Here is a 19,019-nt window from a genome sequence, read left to right as displayed (position 1 = left end):
TGGTCACATCCAGGGACCTGCTCCATGCAATCCACAAATTTAGATCTGCTCCTGACCATATTATATTGACCATATAAAAATTAAAGTAGCTTTATATGTACTTTACTGATATAGAAACAAGTCTATATTGCTAAGTATAAAATTCAAATTTCAGAATGTCAATAGTATAATTCCACTGAAGTAAAAAAAATATATATATATATATGTTTTTCAAGTTTGACTCTATAATCTTTGTATGGGAATTTTTAGTAAAGCGTATATATTCATCTACAGCTTAACTTTTTAGTCTTAAAAAAGGCAAAAATGAAATTTCGACCATGAAATGCACGGTTGTAACCAGCAATACCAATCTTGCACGGTTGCAATACTCTTTGCACTCTTTGCACTGTAACCTCTGGAATCCACTGTAACCTCTGTAACCTCTGGAATCCACTGTAACCTCTGGAATCCGCTATAACCGGAGATCGCTTAACCGGGCAGACCCCTGCCAGGACTCGGGCGGCGGTCAAGGGTGCGCAGGCGCAAGCGCCGCCGCCGTCGGTGGGGTTCTGTGCGCGGTTGAGACTGCTGTTGAGTTTCACCGCCTTTTAAGACTGCCTTCCAAAAGACGACGTGATGACTCTAAAGAAAAAGGAAAATTTGTTGCGTACGCAGAAGGGCAGGCTGGGCGCACTCTGAGCGTCTTTCGGGGACCGACGGCCTCGCCCACGTGCTTCCGGGCACCAGAGCGCCGAAACCCCGTGCGCTAGGAAACGCACAAACGCCCCAGCGGGCGAGGCCACTGGCAGCCAGGAGGCGGCGAGGGTGGCTTGTCTTCCAGAGACTGGGGAATCAAGACAGGCAGAGCCACCTCCTTGTCCCCAGCGCAGCAAGTGCAGGAGGCAGGGAGGCCGCAGCGTCCCGCCGTCCCCGGTACCCGTGAAACCCGGTGCGCGCCCAGGGAGCTGGGGCGGCTCAGGCCCAGCGTGCCCAGAAAGCCAACCACGCTGGTCAGGAGGACGCTCTCCCACGATCCGCGATCCTCAGGCTCTGATTAAAGTCCAGTTAAAAGGAGCTATCCGTTCTGGTATCTGTTGTTACTCTTGTGATAAATATGATGTTTGATACGGAAGTATCTTTATAGTCATGCTGCCAATCAAAGAACAAAACACGTAAAGCCTGTGCGCTAAGAACACGAGAGCATTTCGCTCCTCAGGAGGTGCAGTTTCTCTTCCTTTGTTTCATATGTAATTCCAAGGAGAATTCCCAGTTATCAACACATTTTGCTTTGCCTTTGTTTAGGGGATGACATAGGCTCATTGCATTTGATCAGATTAGTGTTAACCCCCCCACTCACGTTTTTACTATATACTCTACCAGTAATACAGCAGGATTTTATATCTTTAACCTCAAAATTCAAGAGCAGAAAAATACTCACATTTTATGTTAGTTTAACGTGAAAACGAGTTACTTCAGCCCTGACAGGATAGTTTTAAACCAGTACTTCCTAACAAATCTGTTTCTTATTCGTATAAGCCCATACACATGGTTTTTAAAATGAGTTTTATAAATAATAATTAGCATTGAGGCCCTGATCTAAGTATTTGAAACTCTGTTACTCTTCACAACAATCCTGAGGTGGGCATATTTTCCTCATTTTGCAGATAAGGAAACAAGCACTGGGATGGTAAGAAACCTAGGCCATCTGGCCCCTAAGAGCCTTTTACCACCATGCTTAAAGCTTTACCCACTTTTGAGATCCAAAATATTACGTAGTGCACACATATTTGGTAACCAAATCAGGATTAAACATTAAACTTCAGGGCCAAGCACAGTGCCCTGTAATCCTAGCATTTTGGGAAGCTGAGGCGGGCAGATTACTTGACCTCAGGAGTTCAAGACCAGCCTGGACAGCATGGTACAACCCCATCTCTATAAAAAAATACAAAAATTAGTTGGGTGTTGTGGTGTGTGCCTGTGGTCCCAGCTACTCAGGAGGCTGAGGTGGGAGGATCGCTTGAGCCCAGGAGGCAGAGGTTGCAGTGAGCCAAGATCACACCACTGCACTCCAGCCTGGGTGACATAGCGAGACACTGTCTCAAAAAGAAAAAAACAAAAGTAAAGTAAGAACATAATAAGAAATATGTTTGGCACTGTGTTACAGGGGATAAAAAATAAATAGGGAGATAGATCCTGCTTTCAGGGTAAGTGCAATTTGCTGAGTAAAATAAATATTTTAAGATACCTTAAAAAAGAAAACAAAGGCTGTTGTAAATTGGATATTCAATTATTTGGGGTTTATAAATACACAGAATGCCACATTTTCACCAATACCTTATGTTTTGTGTAAAGATTAAAACCAACTTTGAAAATGAATTGTTTATGCGATTATCTTAAAAATAAAGATTATATAATAAGCCACATTATCTTGCATTATGTGACTTATCTAGGGGGTAAAGTCACTCTCATTCTACTAATATTCACAGTACTATTATATAATCATTTCAGAGCCCTGAATTATAATCCCAACTATGTGACAGTTACTGAGTAAATTTTGCAATGTAGATTTATTATAGAATATAAGTGTATTACTTTATTTTTCTCTATTCATTGGCATCCTTTTATATTTAGAGTTTGACACGATTGCACACAACAATCTTTCTACTAAAATATTCCATAGAGTTCGCCAGGGATGGTGGCTCACGCCTTAATCCAAGCACTTTGGGAGGCTGAGGCAGGTGGATCACCTGGGGTCAGGAGTTCGAGACCAGCCTAGCTAACATGATGAAACCCTGTCTCTACTAAAAATACAAAAATTAGCTGGGCATGGTGGTACGTGCCTGTAATCCCAGCTACTCGGGAGCTGAGGCGGGAGAATCGCTTGAACCCAAGGAGCAGAGGTTGCAGTGAGCCAAGATCGTGCCATTGCACTCCAGCCTGGGCAACAGGAACAAAACTCTGTCTCAAAAAAAAAAAAAAAAAAAAAAAAGATTGAGGCTCAAGCAGATTAAATATTATACACACACTAGATCACATACTAAGCCACACAGGTAGTACAGAATAGAAATCCTATTCCAGGGCTTCACGGACCTCAAATTGCTTCTGTAAATGGTTCATGTTTATTAATTTACCTTCTCAAAGTCAATATACTTCAAAAACATACAACTGCTATCATTAAAATGTGGTTACACATAACCTAGCACATAGGTGCTTTAGAAGAAGGGAACTTTACCATTTGAATTTTTTTTTCCTCTGCTCTGTCGCCCAGGCTGGAGTGCAGTGGCACGATCTCGGCTCACTGCAAGCTCCGCCTCCCGGGTTCAGGTCATTCTCCCGCCTCAGCCTGCCGAGTAGCTGGGACTACAGGTGCCCGCCACCACGCCCGGCTAATTTTTTGTATTTTTAGTAGAGATGGTGTTTCACTGTGTTAGCTAGGATGGTCTCGATCTCCTGACCTCATGATCCACCTGCCTCGGCCTCCCAAAATGCTGGGATTACAGGCGTGAGCCACCGTGCCAGGCTACCATTTGATTTTTTAAAATATCCTAACATTTGTGTGTGTGTGTGTGTGTGCGCGTGTTTCTCATGATTATGGTATTATTGGTCCTTTTTCCAAAGATATGCTATGAAAAATAATTTTTTGCTTAGAGTCAGGGTCTTGCTCTATCATCCAGCTGGGTGTGCAGTGGCACGATCATAGCTCACTGCAGCTTCAAACTCCTCAGTTCAAGTCTCCTCCCGCCCCAGCCTCCAAAGTAGCTAGGACTACAGGAGTGCGCCACCACACTCAGCTAACTTTATTATTATTTTTTGTAGAGGCAGGTCTCAAATTCTTGGCCTCAAGTGGTCCTTCCACCTCAGCCTCCTAAAGCACTGGGATTATAGGCATGACTCACTGCACTTGGTAGAAAATTAATTTTCATTATAAAAATCAGAAAGGAAGAACTTGTTGTTTGATGGCCAATACCCTGAATTTCATTCCAACTTCTGGTTTTCTACATTATATGTAGGTACCAGTGATTTTGTGCCATTTTTATTTCTTCAGATTTTTCCTCTTCTACAATTCTCCCATATGTGTTATTATCTGAAGCCCTGATCACAGCTCTGAATCATTTCTGTTCTTTTTTCTCCCCCAACTCTGATTCAAAACTTCTGTAACTCGTTCGCTGCAAAGTCTAGAATCTCTCTTGCAAGTGAGCTGACCGGGTGGGCCAAATCGCCTTGGAAGGGAAGGATTGTTACAAAGTCAGTATGTTGCTAAGACCTCTTGCTAATTTGCTGTGTAAGCTGCATAGACTGTCAGGGGATTCTCCTTTCCACTGATGAATTTAGGTGTGTGTGTTATGACCTGTATCAGTGATTCTATTTGGATTGATTAACGTTGCAATTTTTTATCCATATGAATGTTGCACCTAGTTTTTCCCTGTAATTGGTTAAACAAATGTCTGCTGTTTGCATTTCAACTCTCAGCCAATAACTGCTGGAAGTGATTTAATGCAGCTGGAGAATGACACTAACAATCATTATAGCCTGCAAAGTGTGAAACAATCTCATTGTGCTTTGTGGTCTCTTTAGTCTGAGGACTGATAATGTGCAGCGGGTGTGACTTGAAAAAAACTATTTCATTATAGTTAAACAAATAATGTAAAAGAGGGGTGAGTTCCGGGGCAGCTCCATGCTGTTTATCTGGCATGAGCTTGTTTTTATAAGAATTCACTTCAAGTGTGGAAGGGAAATGCTTTCATCTGAAAGGGATTGCTGTGCTTCATTCCGGTTTCTCCCTCCATCTGATAAAAACTCTTGCTGAGTGACAGCACAGATGTAGCTCATTTGAAACAAATGAAGGAAAAGGAGAAAACGGATAGGGGTGGAGCCAAGGAGTTGTCAGTCATGTTTCCAAAGTCCCGCGGTTTTCCCTGGTCTTTTCATTCACCCCAGCGGCCCTGGTGTCCCCCTGCAAAGTGCGATGCCCTCGCCCCTGGCCCTACGCCCCTACCTCCCCAGCGAGTTTTCCCCGTCGGTGGACGCCCGGCCCTGCAGCAGTCCCTCAGAGCTCCCTGCGAAGCTGCTTCTGGGGGCCACTCCTCCTCGGGCCCCGCGGCTGCCGCGCCGGCTGGCTTGGTGCTCCATTGACTGGGAGCAGGTGTGCTTGCTGCAGAGGCTGGGAGCCGGAGGTTTTGGCTCGGTGTACAAGGCGACTTACCACGGTGTTCCCGTGGCCATAAAGCAAGTGAACAAGTGCACTAAGAACCGACTAGCATCTCGGCGGAGTTTCTGGGCTGAGCTCAACGTAGCAAGGCTGCGCCACGATAACATCGTGCGCGTAGTGGCTGCCAGCACGCGCACGCCCGCGGGGTCCAACAGCCTAGGGACCATCATCATGGAGTTCGGTGGCAACGTCACTTTACACCAAGTCATCTACGGCGCCGCCGGCCACCCTGAGGGGGACGCGGGGGAGCCTCACTGCAGCACTGGAGGACCGTTAACTTTGGGAAAGTGTCTCAAGTACTCCCTAGATGTTGTGAACGGCCTGCTCTTCCTCCACTCGCAAAGCATTGTGCACTTGGACCTGAAGCCCGCGAACATCTTGATCAGTGAGCAGGATGTCTGTAAAATTAGTGACTTCGGTTGCTCTGAGAAGTTGGAAGATCTGCTGTGCTTCCAGACACCCCTTTACCCCCTAGGAGGCACATACACCCACCGCGCCCCGGAACTCCTGAAAGGAGAGGGAGTGACGCCCAAAGCCGACATTTATTCTTTTGCCATCACTCTCTGGCAAATGACTACCAAGCAGGCGCCCTATTCGGGGGAGCGGCAGCACATACTGTACGCAGTGGTGGCCTACGACCTGCGCCCGTCCCTCTCCGCTGCCGTCTTCCAGGACTCGCTCCCCGGGCAGCGCCTTGGGGACGTCATCCGGCGCTGCTGGAGACCCAGCGCGGCGCAGAGGCCGAGCGCGCGGCCGCTTTTGGTGGATCTCACCTCTTTGAAAGCTGAATTCGGCTGACTGAAAACCTGCGTCAAGATAAGCTTGTGTCTGATTCTGTTTGTTTTTAAAGGAAGTGGAGATGTCGAAGAAAACATATTTGTGGGATGGAGTTTTAGAAAATAAAGTTACTTAAAAACTCCTTTAGTCTCCAATGCTTTTTCTACCACACATAGCAAAGCCACAAATCTAGTACCTGTTGTCTCAGTACTGTTAGTAACTAATCTTATTCACATAAGATTAGTGCTTGTGCTTTGCCCTCCATTGATAGTATTTCATTTATTCAAATTTGTTACTGATAAAACACTTTGTCCAAAACAGAACTCCACTGCAGAAATGTCAAAATATTCTATAAATCCATATATATCCCATACCTACCACATAAATTCCAACTATTAACAGTGTACTTGCTCCCACACCAAATCAGTAAAAACTTTTTAAAAAATAAGTAATGCTTTCCTACTACTCCCCCCAGTAAAACTTCTTGTTTGTAATGACCTTCACACATAAAAGTCATACACTGAGGTACATTTACAGTCAAAGGAATTATAAATGACTTATTGTAATATTTTTAACTTGTGCAATGCAATGAGTAGAGACATTTTACTAAAACACTTCTAAACTGGGTCATTTTTACCTGGTACTGGGACTCAGAAGTAGAAGATAAAGATTATATGATGTGAGGGGAAAATGAAAACCCTGAGGAATCATGAAATTTAACATTTGGATGGAAGAGAACAGACAAATAGAACTAGATTGCCCACTCTAGACATCAAAACAATGGGTGTTGGTACATAGGTTTTAAAGGACAAGGTGATTGGATTTTGTCATTGGGACAACTTTGACTTTCTTTTAGCAACAGCAGTTTCTGTGCATGGTGGAAGGCAAAGCTGATGCAGTGGCTGGTAGAGGGAATGGCAAGGCCCTGAAGCAGAGGCTGTATATGCACTGTTAAGGAGGGAGAGGCAGGAACCTTAAAAGGGGGTCAGAGACACAGAAATGTTTTCAGATTTTTTATCTGGTTTCATTTAGTTTTACGTTGAAAGAAATAATTTTATTTGTAAAATGAGACACCAGAGGCAAAGATAATTGATAAAGTTTAGATATTTGTAGAAGGGATGAAGCATAGTACCTAGGGGAAGAGATTGTCGTCTTGAAGAGAAAGGACATCTCTTCCCAAGATAGGAGCCAAGGGTGGGAGCACAATGGCATTACAGACACGTTTACAATAGGAAAAAGGGGACTGGGGAAGCCCACATCTGTGAGCTTCTATTTTTTTCTGTTAAGAGTGGTTGAGAGTAGGGGGGTCTACAGAGTGACACCATGGTTTGGAACTATTCTTGAGAAAAGCAAAAGGAAACTATCTGTGGCCACGTATAACATTGACAGAGTGCTGCTAATTCTGTCCAGGTAGTTGGGGGAACAAACCACCTATATACCAATAAAGAATTCCCTTCTCTGATTATTATTATTATTATTATTTGAGATGGAGTCTCATTCCAGCACCCAGGCTGGAGTGTAGTGGCACGATTTTGGCTCACTGCAACCTCCGCCTCCCCAGTAGCTGGGATTACAGGCACATGCCACCACACCCAACTAATTTTTGTATTTTTAGTAAAGAGGTTTCACCATGTTGGCCAGGCTGGTCTCGAACTCCTGACCTCAAGTGATTCCCCCCCCCCCCCCCCCCCGCCATGTCAGTCTCACAAAGTGCTAGGATTACAGGCTTGAGTCATTGTGCCCGGCCCCCTTCTTTGACTATTGTGGCAATAGGAATTCACGTTGGTAAGTTTAAATTACAATAGTGTCTTCCCTTCACCTGGAGACCACATAGAATGACAATGTGAAGAAGGGGGAATAAACACTGTAGGCTCCATAATCAGTGAAACTGGGAGAGAGAAAACAAACCCTAAAATGTGATAACTAAAGACTGAATGGAGCCTTAAGGAAAGAGAGCAGGAAGGGTAAGGGGTGGCTGGCATCGGGGCAGGGGGTGGAGACCAAGGGAGCCAGCAGTGACAGATCCCAGAGAGATCTGCAAAATTAGGTTCCCTGGAGAACAGGAGCCCACTGGGAAGTGTAAATGTTGGGGAAGAAATCAGAGAACAGGAATGACATCAAACAGTGCTGTTGGAGGAGTTGGTAGAAAAAGAAGGAAGAGCAGATGTTACAGAGGATCCAGCCATGCAGAGCTCAGAAATTGGCGGCAAAATTCAGCTACTGGACAGGAGGGGGTCACCCTGGGGACAGGGCAGGGAATACCGAACAGGCGCAGAAGCCTCCTGGGCCCGGTTTGCTTTGGAGAGAAAGAAGGTTGTGGCTGCGTGAAGAAACCCACAGAAGTGCCATATTGGAAGGAAACAAGCAGATGAAAGAAGTCTGAGTTGTTGGAAAACCACCCTGGTGAGAGGTAGAACAGGCACATGACTGCTCCCTCTGTAGCAGCTAATAGTCAAAGTATGCTCTTTGACAAACACATCAAGTCAGAGGTAAAGGCATACTTAATAGTGCAAAAACAAGTATTAAGAAAGATAATACGGGCAGATGCGGTGGCTCATGCCTGTAATCCCAGCACCTTGGGAGGCCAAGGTGGGTGGATCACCGGAGGTTGGGAGTTTGAGATCAGCCTGGCCAACATGGTGAAACCCCATCTCTACCAAAAATAGAAAATTAGTCAGGCGTGGTGGCACATGCCTGTAATCCCAGCTACTTGGGAGGCTGAAGAAGGAGAATCACTTTAACCTAGGATGTGGAGGTTGCGGTGAGCCGAGATGGTGCCATTGCACTCCAGACTAGGCAACAAGAGCGAAACTCCGTTTCAAAAAAAAAAATAACATTTACATCAAAACCCGATAAAGATTGCTTTTAAAAAAGAAATGACAGATCAATCTTGTTTAAAACTATCAGTGTAAAAAACTATCACTGTCCTAAGTAAATATTAGCATACAGAATCTAAGAGTTAATTTTTATAATCATGCACATGTTATTTTTAATCAAGTGAATTTCTTCCAAGATGCAAGAATAGTTTCATATTAGAAAATCTATTGTCTTAATTCATATTAGCAGGTTAATAGAGTAAGAACATATGCTGAGAATACATTTGACAAAATTAAATGTTTATTCTGGGTTTTTAAAAAGAGACTCAAAAGAAGGAGAAATAGATATTTACCTAACCCACTTAAAAAAAATACATAACTAATGTTAATTTCTTATATGACTTATTTTTTATAAATGTATAAATACCATGGTTATATAACATAGGGAAAACTGAATAAAGGATATATTATACAAGAATTCTATGTACTGTCTTTGCAATTCTTCTATGTCTAAAATTATTTCAAAATAAAAACTTAAAAATGTATAGAACACCACGCATTTCAGCCCAATAGCTACCATATTAACAGGAAATCATTCCACTAAAGTCATGAATAATGTAAGAATGCCCACTACTGCTATTATGATTTAATGTTTTATTGGTCAGTGACATTTAAAAAGAAAATTAAACTTGAGGTCTAAAACTGTAAAGAGAGAAGAAAAACAAATTCTGTTTGCAGATTCTATTTTCAGGATATATACTTGGAAAAGAAACACAAGATAATTAACAGAAAAACTAAAACAATAAAATAATTATGTAAGTTTGCAGGATATAAAATTAACATACAGAAATCAATAGACTTCAACTATGTCAACAAAAATCAGCTAGAATTTATAAAAGAAAGATTCCTTTTACAATACCTTGAAAAAGATAAAATATTCCCTTTGACACAGCCACAGACTGCAAGTTTCATGATAGCAGGGCTGGAGGATGAGATACTTGGCTAATATGGTGGAGACATTAGTCATATACAGGAGGGTTAAACAAGTAAGTAAATACATTGAGGAGAATGGGAGCCAGGATTTATAAGTGTTAGAAAAGGAAGTTATAAGTATAGAAACAAGGAGGTCTAGAATAAACCCTATTGAAATTGAAATAGGAAATGTCAGATTGAGTTTAGAAGTATCAGTGTGAACATGTAGTTTTTAATAGAGGTAGATGAAAGGAGAGAGAGTGTGTGTGCATCTGTGTGTGTGTGTGTGTATGCACATACATGTATTTCCTAGCTCTGTCCTTTGACAGGGCCTAAAGTAATGACACTCTGGAGCAGATTAACACCAAACTTTAGTTCTGAATTCTGACTTTTTAGTTTCTGAATTTTTAATTATTCACAACAGGAGGAAATGGGGGCCTCTTGAGAAGCAGCTGATTCCAGAGCAGGGAAAATACAAAATGGACCAGAACATCTTGTGCCTCCAAATAAAGAAATGCTCAGGAATGATAGAAACCTGTTATAAGGACACAGGAGCTGGCTTGAATGATCTCTCCTACTGGCTGACCTGAGATAATTTTAGCATTAAAATGATTAATGATGGTAAATCAATTAGAAATGAATAGTCATAATGAAGGAAATAGGAATCCATAATGATATAAATAACTATATAAATAAATGTTGGAGAAAGGAAAGCTCTACCTTACAATAGAATACCAAATAATATTAATTGCAAATAAGCACAAAATAATTATCCTTACAATGAAGAAGTCATACTGACATTATCTTACAAGTGATGTAGACAGATATACAGAAAGATATCTTACTCAAGTTAATATCACCAGTAATGGGGCAAATTGATAAACATGACACGCCTCCTGATATGATGCACTGAGAAGAACATAGCACCACTTCTGTGGTAGTCCTGCAAAAGACACATAACCTTACCCAAATCAAGAGGAAACAATTACACACTCAAATTGACCTGCTCATGTCAGAAGTATCAAGGTCATAAAAGACAAGGAAAGACTGAGGAACTGTTCCATATACAAGGACATGACAACCCAGTCCAACACATAATCCAGGATTGGACTGTGGTCCCATAACAAACATTATTAGGACAACTAATGAATTTAAATGGGATCTGTAGATTATATGCGAGTATTGTATGAAAATTTCTTGATTTTGATAGTTACACTGCAGTTATGTTGGAGAAAGCCATTGTTTTTAGGAAATACTCAGTAATATGCTAAAAGAGTAATAAAGTATTAGGTCTTCAACTTACTCTCAAAGGGTTCAGAATAAGAAATAATTGTATGTAGAAAGAATAAAGTAAATGTCAAATTTAACAATCGGGAAACCATTGCTGAATGAGGAGTGTCACACACGTCAGTGTGAAGAGACCACCAAACAGGCTTTGTGCGAGCAACAAGGCTGTTCATTTCACCTGGGTGCAGGTGGGCTGAGTCTGGAAAGAGAGTCAGCAAAGGCAGATATGGGTGGGGCTGTTCCATAGGATTTGGGTTGGTAGTGGAAAATTACAGTCAAAGGGGGTTTTTCTCTTACAGGCAGGGGCGAAGTTCACAAGGTGCTCAGTGGGGGAGCTTCTGAGCCAGGAGAAGGAATTTCACAAGGTCTAATCGCTCAGTTAAGGTGGGGCAGGAACAAATCACAATGATGGAATGTCATCAGAACCAGCCATTTTCACTTCTTTTGTGATTCTTCACTTGCTTCAGGCCATCTGGATGTACACGTGCAGGTCACAGGGGATATGATGGCTTGGCTTGGGCTCAGAGGTCTGATGTTCCTGTCTTCTTATATTAATAAGAAAAACAACATAAAATAGTGTTGAAGTGTTGGGGCAGGGAAAGTTTTGGAGGGGGTGGTATGGAGAGATAATGGGCAATGTTCCTCAGGGCTGCTTTGAGTGGGATTGGGGGTGGCATAGGAACCTAGAGTGGGAGAGAGTAAACTGAAGAAAGATTTGGGGGTGAGGGGTGATATTGTGGGGTTGTTAGAAGGAGCATTTGTCATATAGAATGATTGTTGGTGGCCTGGATACGGTTTTGGATGAATTGAGAAACTACACAGAAGACACAAGGTCTGAATAAGAGAAGGAGAAAAACAGGTATTAAAGGACTAAGAATTGGGAGGACCCAGGACATCCTATTAGAGGTGCCCAAGGGGTTCAGTGTAATTACTTGCTTGGTTGGTGAGTTTTTGGGCTGTACCCTTAACGGAGTCCTTTTTTTTTTAAGTTGGAGGCTGAGTTTGGTGAGGTGTGTTTTTAAAAGACTATTAGTCCGTTCTACCTTTCCTAAAGATTGAGGATGGTAAGGGCTATGAAAGTTCTACTGAATACCAAGAGCCCAAGAAACTGCTTGGGTGATTTGACTAATAAAGGCTGGTCCGTTATCAGACTGCATAGAGGTGGGAAGGCCAAACCGAGGAATTATGTCTGACAGAAGGGAAGAAATGACTGCAGTGGCCTTCTCAGATCCTGTGGGAAAAGCCTCTACCTGTCCAGTGAAAGTGTCTACCTAGACCAAGAGGTATTTTAGTTCCCTGACTCGGGGCATGTGAGTAAAGCCAATTTGCCAGTCCTGAGCAGGGGCAAATCCTCAAGCTTGATGTGTAGGGAAGGGAGGGGGCCTGAACAATCCCTGAGGAGTAGTAGAATAACAGATGGAACACTGAAAAGTGATTTCCTTGAGGATAGATTTCCACAATGAAAAGGAAATGAGAGGTTCTAAAAGGCAGGTTAGCAGCTTGTCACTTACATGGAAGAGGTTATGAAATGACTACAGAATAGAATGGGCCTGTGAGGCTGGAAGGAGATATTTTCCTTGGTCCAATAACCATTTGCCTTGTGTGGGAAGAGAGTGATAGGTGGAAGTTTCAGTGGGGGAGTAGGTGGGAGTGACTGATGAGAAGGAGAAAAACTGCCATGAGGGATAGAAGTTGGAACCTAGCTGCTTTTTTAGTTACCTTATCAGCATAAGCATTGCCCTGAGCAGTGGGATCTGATGCCTTTTGATGGCCCTTGCGGTGAATGACTCCAGCTTTCTTTGGAAGTAAAGCAGCCTTGAGAAGAGTTTTTATTAACGAGGCATTAATGATGGAAGACTGTTGAGTAGAAAGGAAACCTCTTTCAGCCCATATAACAGCAAGGTAGTGTAGGATATGGAAGGCATATTTAGAGTCAGTATAAATATTGACACATAGTCCCTTTGCAAGAGTGACGGCTCGAGTTAAGGCAATGAGTTCAGCTTGCTGACAGGTAGTGGAGGTGGGCAGAGTGGTCACCTTAATGATAGATGTGGAAGATACGATAGCATAGCCTACCTTTGCTGGTGAGTGATGATTAGGCCTGGTGGAACTGCCATCAATAAACCAAGTGCAATAAGGGTGAGGAACAGGAAAGGAGGAAATATGGGGAAATGGAGTAAATGTTAGGTAGATCAGAGAGATGCAGTCATGGTGGTCAGGTGTGGTATCCGGAATAATGTGGGAGGCCGGATTGAAGTCTGGGCCAGGAACAATGGTAATTGTGGGAGACTCAACAAAGAGTGAATATAGCTGAAGGAGCCAGGGAGCAAAAAGTATATGTGTCAGGTGTGAGGAAGAAAATAGATTTTGGAAGTTATGAGAACTATAGAGAGTGAGTTGAGCATAGTGTATGATTTTGAGGGCCTCTAAAAGTATTAAAGCAGTGGCAGCCGCCGTACACAGACCTAAGGGCTAGGCTAAAACAGTAAGGTCAAATTGTTTGGACAGAAAGGCTACAGGGTGCGGTCCCAGCTCTTGTGTAAAAAATCTAACCACATAGCCCTGCACTTCAGCTGTGTGTAATGAAAAAGGTTGGGATAAGTTAGGGAGAGCTAGTGTGGGAGCAGCTTTTAAGGCTGTTTTAAAGGAACGGAAAGAGGAATGGGGAATGGATTTGGGATCTATGGGGTCAGCTAGGTTTATCTAGAATAGAATAATGTGTTGTGGAGGGAGGTATTGAGGATAGGAGACTATATGGGTTTGGCACCACGGGGTGGATAGGCAAGACAATTTGGTTGATAAAGCACAGATCCTGAACTAACCTGTAAGACTTGTCTGGTTTTTGGACAAAATGTGGGAATTGTAAGGAGAGTTTATAGGCTTTAAAAGGCCATGTTGTAACAGGTGAGTGTTAACGGGCTTTAATCCTTTGAAAGCATGGTGGGGTAAGGGTGATTAGGCTTTAATGGGATGGTAAGGGGTGCATGATCGGTCACCAAGGAGGGAGTAGAGGTGTCCCACACTTGTGGATTAAGGTGGGGAGATAAAGGGGAGGATGCGAAGGAGGCTTTGAACTGGGGAAAAGGGTAGCAATGAGGTGCGACTGTAGTCAAGGAATAGCCAGGAAAGCAGATAATTTAGTTAAAGTGTCTTGACCTAATAAGGAAGCTGGACAGGTGAGGATAACTAAAAAAGAGTGCATAAAAGAATGTTGTCCAAGTTGGCACCAGAATTGGGGAGTTTTAAGAGGTTTAGAAGCCTGACCGTCAATACCCACAACAGTTATGGAGGCAAGGGAAACAGGCCCTTGAAAAGAAGGTAATGTGGAGTGGGTAGCCTCTGTATTGATTAGGAAGGGGACAGACTTACCCTCCACTGTATGAGTTACCCAAAGCATCTGTGATGGTCCTGTAGGCTTCCAAGGTGATTGGACAGTGTCAGTCTTCAGCTACTAAGGTGAGAAGATCTGGGAAGGAGTCAGTCAAAGAGCCTTGGGCTGGAGTTCCAGGGACTCTGGGAGTGACTGCCGGGTTGGACAGTCCAATTTCCAGTGGGGTCCCACACAGATGGGACATGGCTTAGGAGGAATTTCAGGCTGCGGGCATTCTTTGGCCCAGTGGCCAGATTTCCAGCACTTGAAGTAAGATCCTGGGGTAGGCGATCTTGAAGGAATGCCTGGCTGCTGTGGTTCAGGCCTTTGGAAGTACTTGTGTGCCAGAGATGTGTCTGGGGTTTGTCTCACAGTGGAGGCAAGGAATTGCAAGTCAGAAATACATTGCTACTTGGCTGCCTCTACTCTATTATTGTACACCTTGAAGATGAGGTTAATTAAGTCCTGTTGTGCCGTTTGAGGGCTGGAATCTGATTTTTGGAGCTTTATTTAATGTCAGGAGCAGATGATTCCGTAGAAAAGGAGAATTCAAAGGACTCAGAGCTTGGGGTGGAGACTGAAGGAACAGACAGGAGAGAAAGAAGAAAGTTTTGTGACAAGTCGCATTGGGAGCAGAGACTAGGGAAGGACCAATGTGTAAAAGAATGCCTGGACGTCAGACACTTCAGACCATTTGCCCATTTTCCGACAAAAATTGTCTAGATCTTGTAGGATAGACAAATCGAAAGTGCTATTCTCTGGCCACTTGGAACTACTGTCGAGTTTGTATTGGGGCCAAGCGGTATTGCAGAAGAAAATAAGACACTTAGATTTTAGGTCAGGCGAGAGTTGAAGAGGTTTTAAGTTCTTGAGAACACAAGCTGAGGGAGAAGAAGGAGGAACGGAGGGTGGAAGTTTGCCCATAGTGAAGGAGGCAAGTTTAAAGAGAAGGGTAGAGACACGGAGAAGGGGGGTGGGGAGCAGCCCTGGGCTGCAATGTGGGTGAGTAGCCAAAGCAGGCGTCCCCGCAATTGACTTGCCACCAAGGGAATGTGGGTGAATGACCAAGGCAGGCATCTCTGCGGTGATCAGATATCAGTGGAACATGGGTGAATAATCAGGCAGTCATCCCCGCAGTGATTAAACACCAAGGGAAGACTGTCTTCCCCAGTCTGTGACTGGCTCCGGAGTTTTGGGTCCACGGATAAAATGTATCTCCTCTGTCTCTCCTAGAGAGGAAAAATAACTGGAATTGGAAGGACAGGGAAATTGAAGGGTAGCGAGAGAGGGAGATTGAAGGGTAGCAAGAGAGACTGGAGAAGAAAGTGAAAAGACCGCTTACCCGATTTGAAATTGGTGAGCTGTTCCTTGAGCTGGTTGGTCTGAGGCCCGAGGTCGTAGGTGGATCTCTTCACTGAGTGAGGGTGAGGACAGGGGACTGGTCTCCCGAAGGAGTCCCTCTGACCCGGGTCTTCGGCACCACATGTCCTGCATGTCCGTGTGAAGAGACCACCAAACAGGCTTTGTGCCAGCAACAAGGCTGTTTATTTGCAACCAGTCTGCACCTGGGTGCAGGCGGGCTGAGTCTGAAAAGAAGTCAGTGAAGGGAGATGGGGTGGGGCTATTTTATAGGATTTGGGTGGGTAGTGGAAAACTACAGTCAAAGGGGGTTTTTCTCTTACAGGCAGGGGCGAAGTTCACAAGGTGCTCAGTGGGGGAGCTTCTGAGCCAGGAGAAGGAATTTCACAAGGTCTAATCGCTCAGTTAAGGTGGGGCAGGAGCAAATCACAATGGTGGAATGTCATCAGAACAGGCCATTTTCACTTCTTTTGTGATTCTTCACTTGCTTCAGGCCCTCTGGATGTATACGTGCAGGTCACAGGTGATATGGTGGCTTGGCTTGGGCTCAGAGGCCTGACAAGGAGAATTTGGGAGATCTTTGCAATAACCTTGCAACTTTTCTGTAAGTTTGAAACTATTTCAAACTAAAAGAATACAAACACCTAGGTAAAGTTTAGTAAAAATGTGCAAAATCTTTAGGGCAAAAACTTAAAAATACTAGAAAGGTACGTAAGAGGCCTCAAAGAAATGAAAAGCCTGCTATATACTTGAATAAAGATTCACCATAGAGATGACTATTCACCCTAAGTTAACATATATTTAAAACAATTCCAATTTTATATATAAATTAATATAAGCCAGTATTTATATGTAAATACAAAACTGATGTGTTTAATTTGGAAATGAGACAAGTTGACTGCAATTTTTTTTTTTTTTTTTTTTTTTTTGAGACAGGATCTCACTCTGTCACCCAGGCTGGAGTGCAGTGGTGCGATCTCAGCTTACTGCAACCTCTGCCTCCCAGGTTCAAGTGATTCTCCTGTGTCAGCCTCCTGAGTAGCTGGGATTACAGGTCCGCATTATCACACTCAGCTCATTTTTGTATTTTTAGTGGAGATGGTGTTTCATCACGTTGGCCAGGCTGGTCTCAAACTCCTGACCTCAACTGATCACCCACCTCGGCCTCCCAAAGTGCTGGGATTACCAGTGTGAGCCACCGCTCCTAGCCATAAAATTTATATTAAATAATTTATTTGTTTAAAAAGATCAGGAAAGTTCAGAAAGAGACAAGCAATGAGTGAGCACTAGCTCTATCAGATATTAATATGTTCTATAAAACCTAGATAATAAAAATATTGTGGCATGATATATGAATAGACAGACCATTTAAAGAGAATAGGTTGACCATGGTGACTCACCTCTGTTATCCCAGCACTCTGGGAGACTGTGGTGGGCAGATTACTTGAGGCCAGGAGTTTGAGACCAGCCTGGCCAACATGGTGAAACCCCCGTCTATACTAAAAATACAATACAGGAATGGTGGCGGGCCCCTGTAATCCCAACTACTCAGGAGGCTGAGGCATGAGAATTGCTTGAATCTGGGAGGCAGAGGTTGCAGTGAGCCAAGATCGTGCCACTGCACTCCAGCCTTGGTGGCAGAGTGAGGTTCTCTCTCAAAATAAAAATAAAAATAAACAGAGTAGAAGTCCAAGAAATCAGTCACAAGCATATATGGGAATTCTGTCTGCAATAAAGATGGTGTCTTGAGTCAGTGGAGAAAAGATGGACTGTCTTTTTTTTCTTTCTTTTTTTTTGGAGACAGGGTCTACCTCTGTTGCCTAGGCTGGAGTGCACTGGCACAATCTCAGCTCCGTGCAACCTCTGTCTCCTGGGTTCAAGTGATTCTCCCACCTCAGCCTCCCAAGTAGCTGGGATTACAGGCACACGCCACCATGCCTGGCTAATTTTTATATTTTCTGTAGAGACAGGGTTTAGCCGTGTTGCCCAGGGTCGTCTCAAACTCCTGAGCTTGAGATCCTCCTGCCTCAGCCTCCCAAAGTGCTGGGATTACAGGCACGAGCCACTGCACCTGGCCAAAAAAGATGGACTGTTTAATAAAATTATTCTGGGAAACGTGTGTGACCAACTACCAAAATTAGATCTAGACCTCACATCACTTATTAGTGTATTAGTCTGTTCTCACATTGCTATAAAGAAATACCTGAGACTGGGTGGTTTAAAAAGAAAAGCTTTAATTGGCTTACAGTTCCTCGGGCTGTACAGGAAGCATGATGCTGGCAACTACTCAGCTTCTGGAGAGGCCTCAGGAAACATACAATCATGGTAGAGGCGAAGGGGAAGCAGGGATGTCTTACATGGGTAGAGCAAGAGCAAGAGAGAGACTGGGTTGGGGGGCGGGTTACATACTTTTAAACAACCAGATCTCATGATGGCTCACTCACTTACTGTCATAAGAACAGCACCGAGAGGATGGTGCTAAACCATTCACAGAGGATCCACCCCTATGATTCAATCACCTCCCACCAGGCCCTGCCCCAACTCTGGGGATTACAATTGAACATGAGATTTGGGTGGGATATAGATTCAAACCATGTCAATTAGGATAGGTTCTCAATGCATCAAAGACTTCAGTGTCAAAAATGAAGTCATAAGAAGTACCAGAAGAGAACAGTAAATTCCTTTATAACATCATAGTAGAAAAGTCTTCCTAAAGCCATAAATAAAACAATTGATGCTTTCAACTACAAACACAAGGAACATGTCTTCATAGAAAGAAAATTAACAATATAAATAAAGATTAACGAGAAATAACAAACTGGAGGAGAGGATTTTCACCTCATATTACAGCAAAGGGTGAATTCCTCTAGTGTAAAAAGAGTTTCTGGAATTTGACAAGGAAAAGATCAACAGATGAATGATTAGCTGATAGACATAGAAATATGAGTGATTCTTAAATATATGAAAACTGCTAATTAAAACTACCTTTCAATACCATTTTCCATTATGGCCAAAATCCAAACATTTGACAAATATAATTGGTGAAGCATGAGGACCATGGAGAAATGCCTAGGCACTCTTGGATATTGCTGGTGGAAGTACAAACTTTAGGGAAAATAATCTGGGAACATCTATTAAAATTACAAAATTGCTGGTATGATTCTGTACTGCGCGGCTGTTCTCTTGAGCCGTGGTCATTGATCTCCATCCGCCTTCTCTCCCACCTAAGTGTGTGCCGCCACCTGATTTG

General features: G+C 43.3%; 1 protein-coding gene across 1 annotated transcript; it reads left to right on the top strand.

Moving 5' to 3' along the window:
- The first annotated feature begins 4,945 nt into the window (after positions 1-4,945).
- Positions 4,946-5,986, top strand: MOS (MOS proto-oncogene, serine/threonine kinase). Its single transcript, XM_008000682.3, has one exon. The coding sequence runs from the start codon at positions 4,946-4,948 to the stop codon at positions 5,984-5,986; it is 1,041 nt and encodes a 346-aa protein (XP_007998873.1).
- The last annotated feature ends 13,033 nt before the right edge of the window (positions 5,987-19,019 follow it).

Source organism: Chlorocebus sabaeus, chromosome 8 (genome assembly GCF_047675955.1).
Source record: "Chlorocebus sabaeus isolate Y175 chromosome 8, mChlSab1.0.hap1, whole genome shotgun sequence".
Lineage (NCBI taxonomy): Eukaryota > Metazoa > Chordata > Mammalia > Primates > Cercopithecidae > Chlorocebus > Chlorocebus sabaeus.
This window is presented reverse-complemented; position numbering and strand designations above follow the sequence as displayed.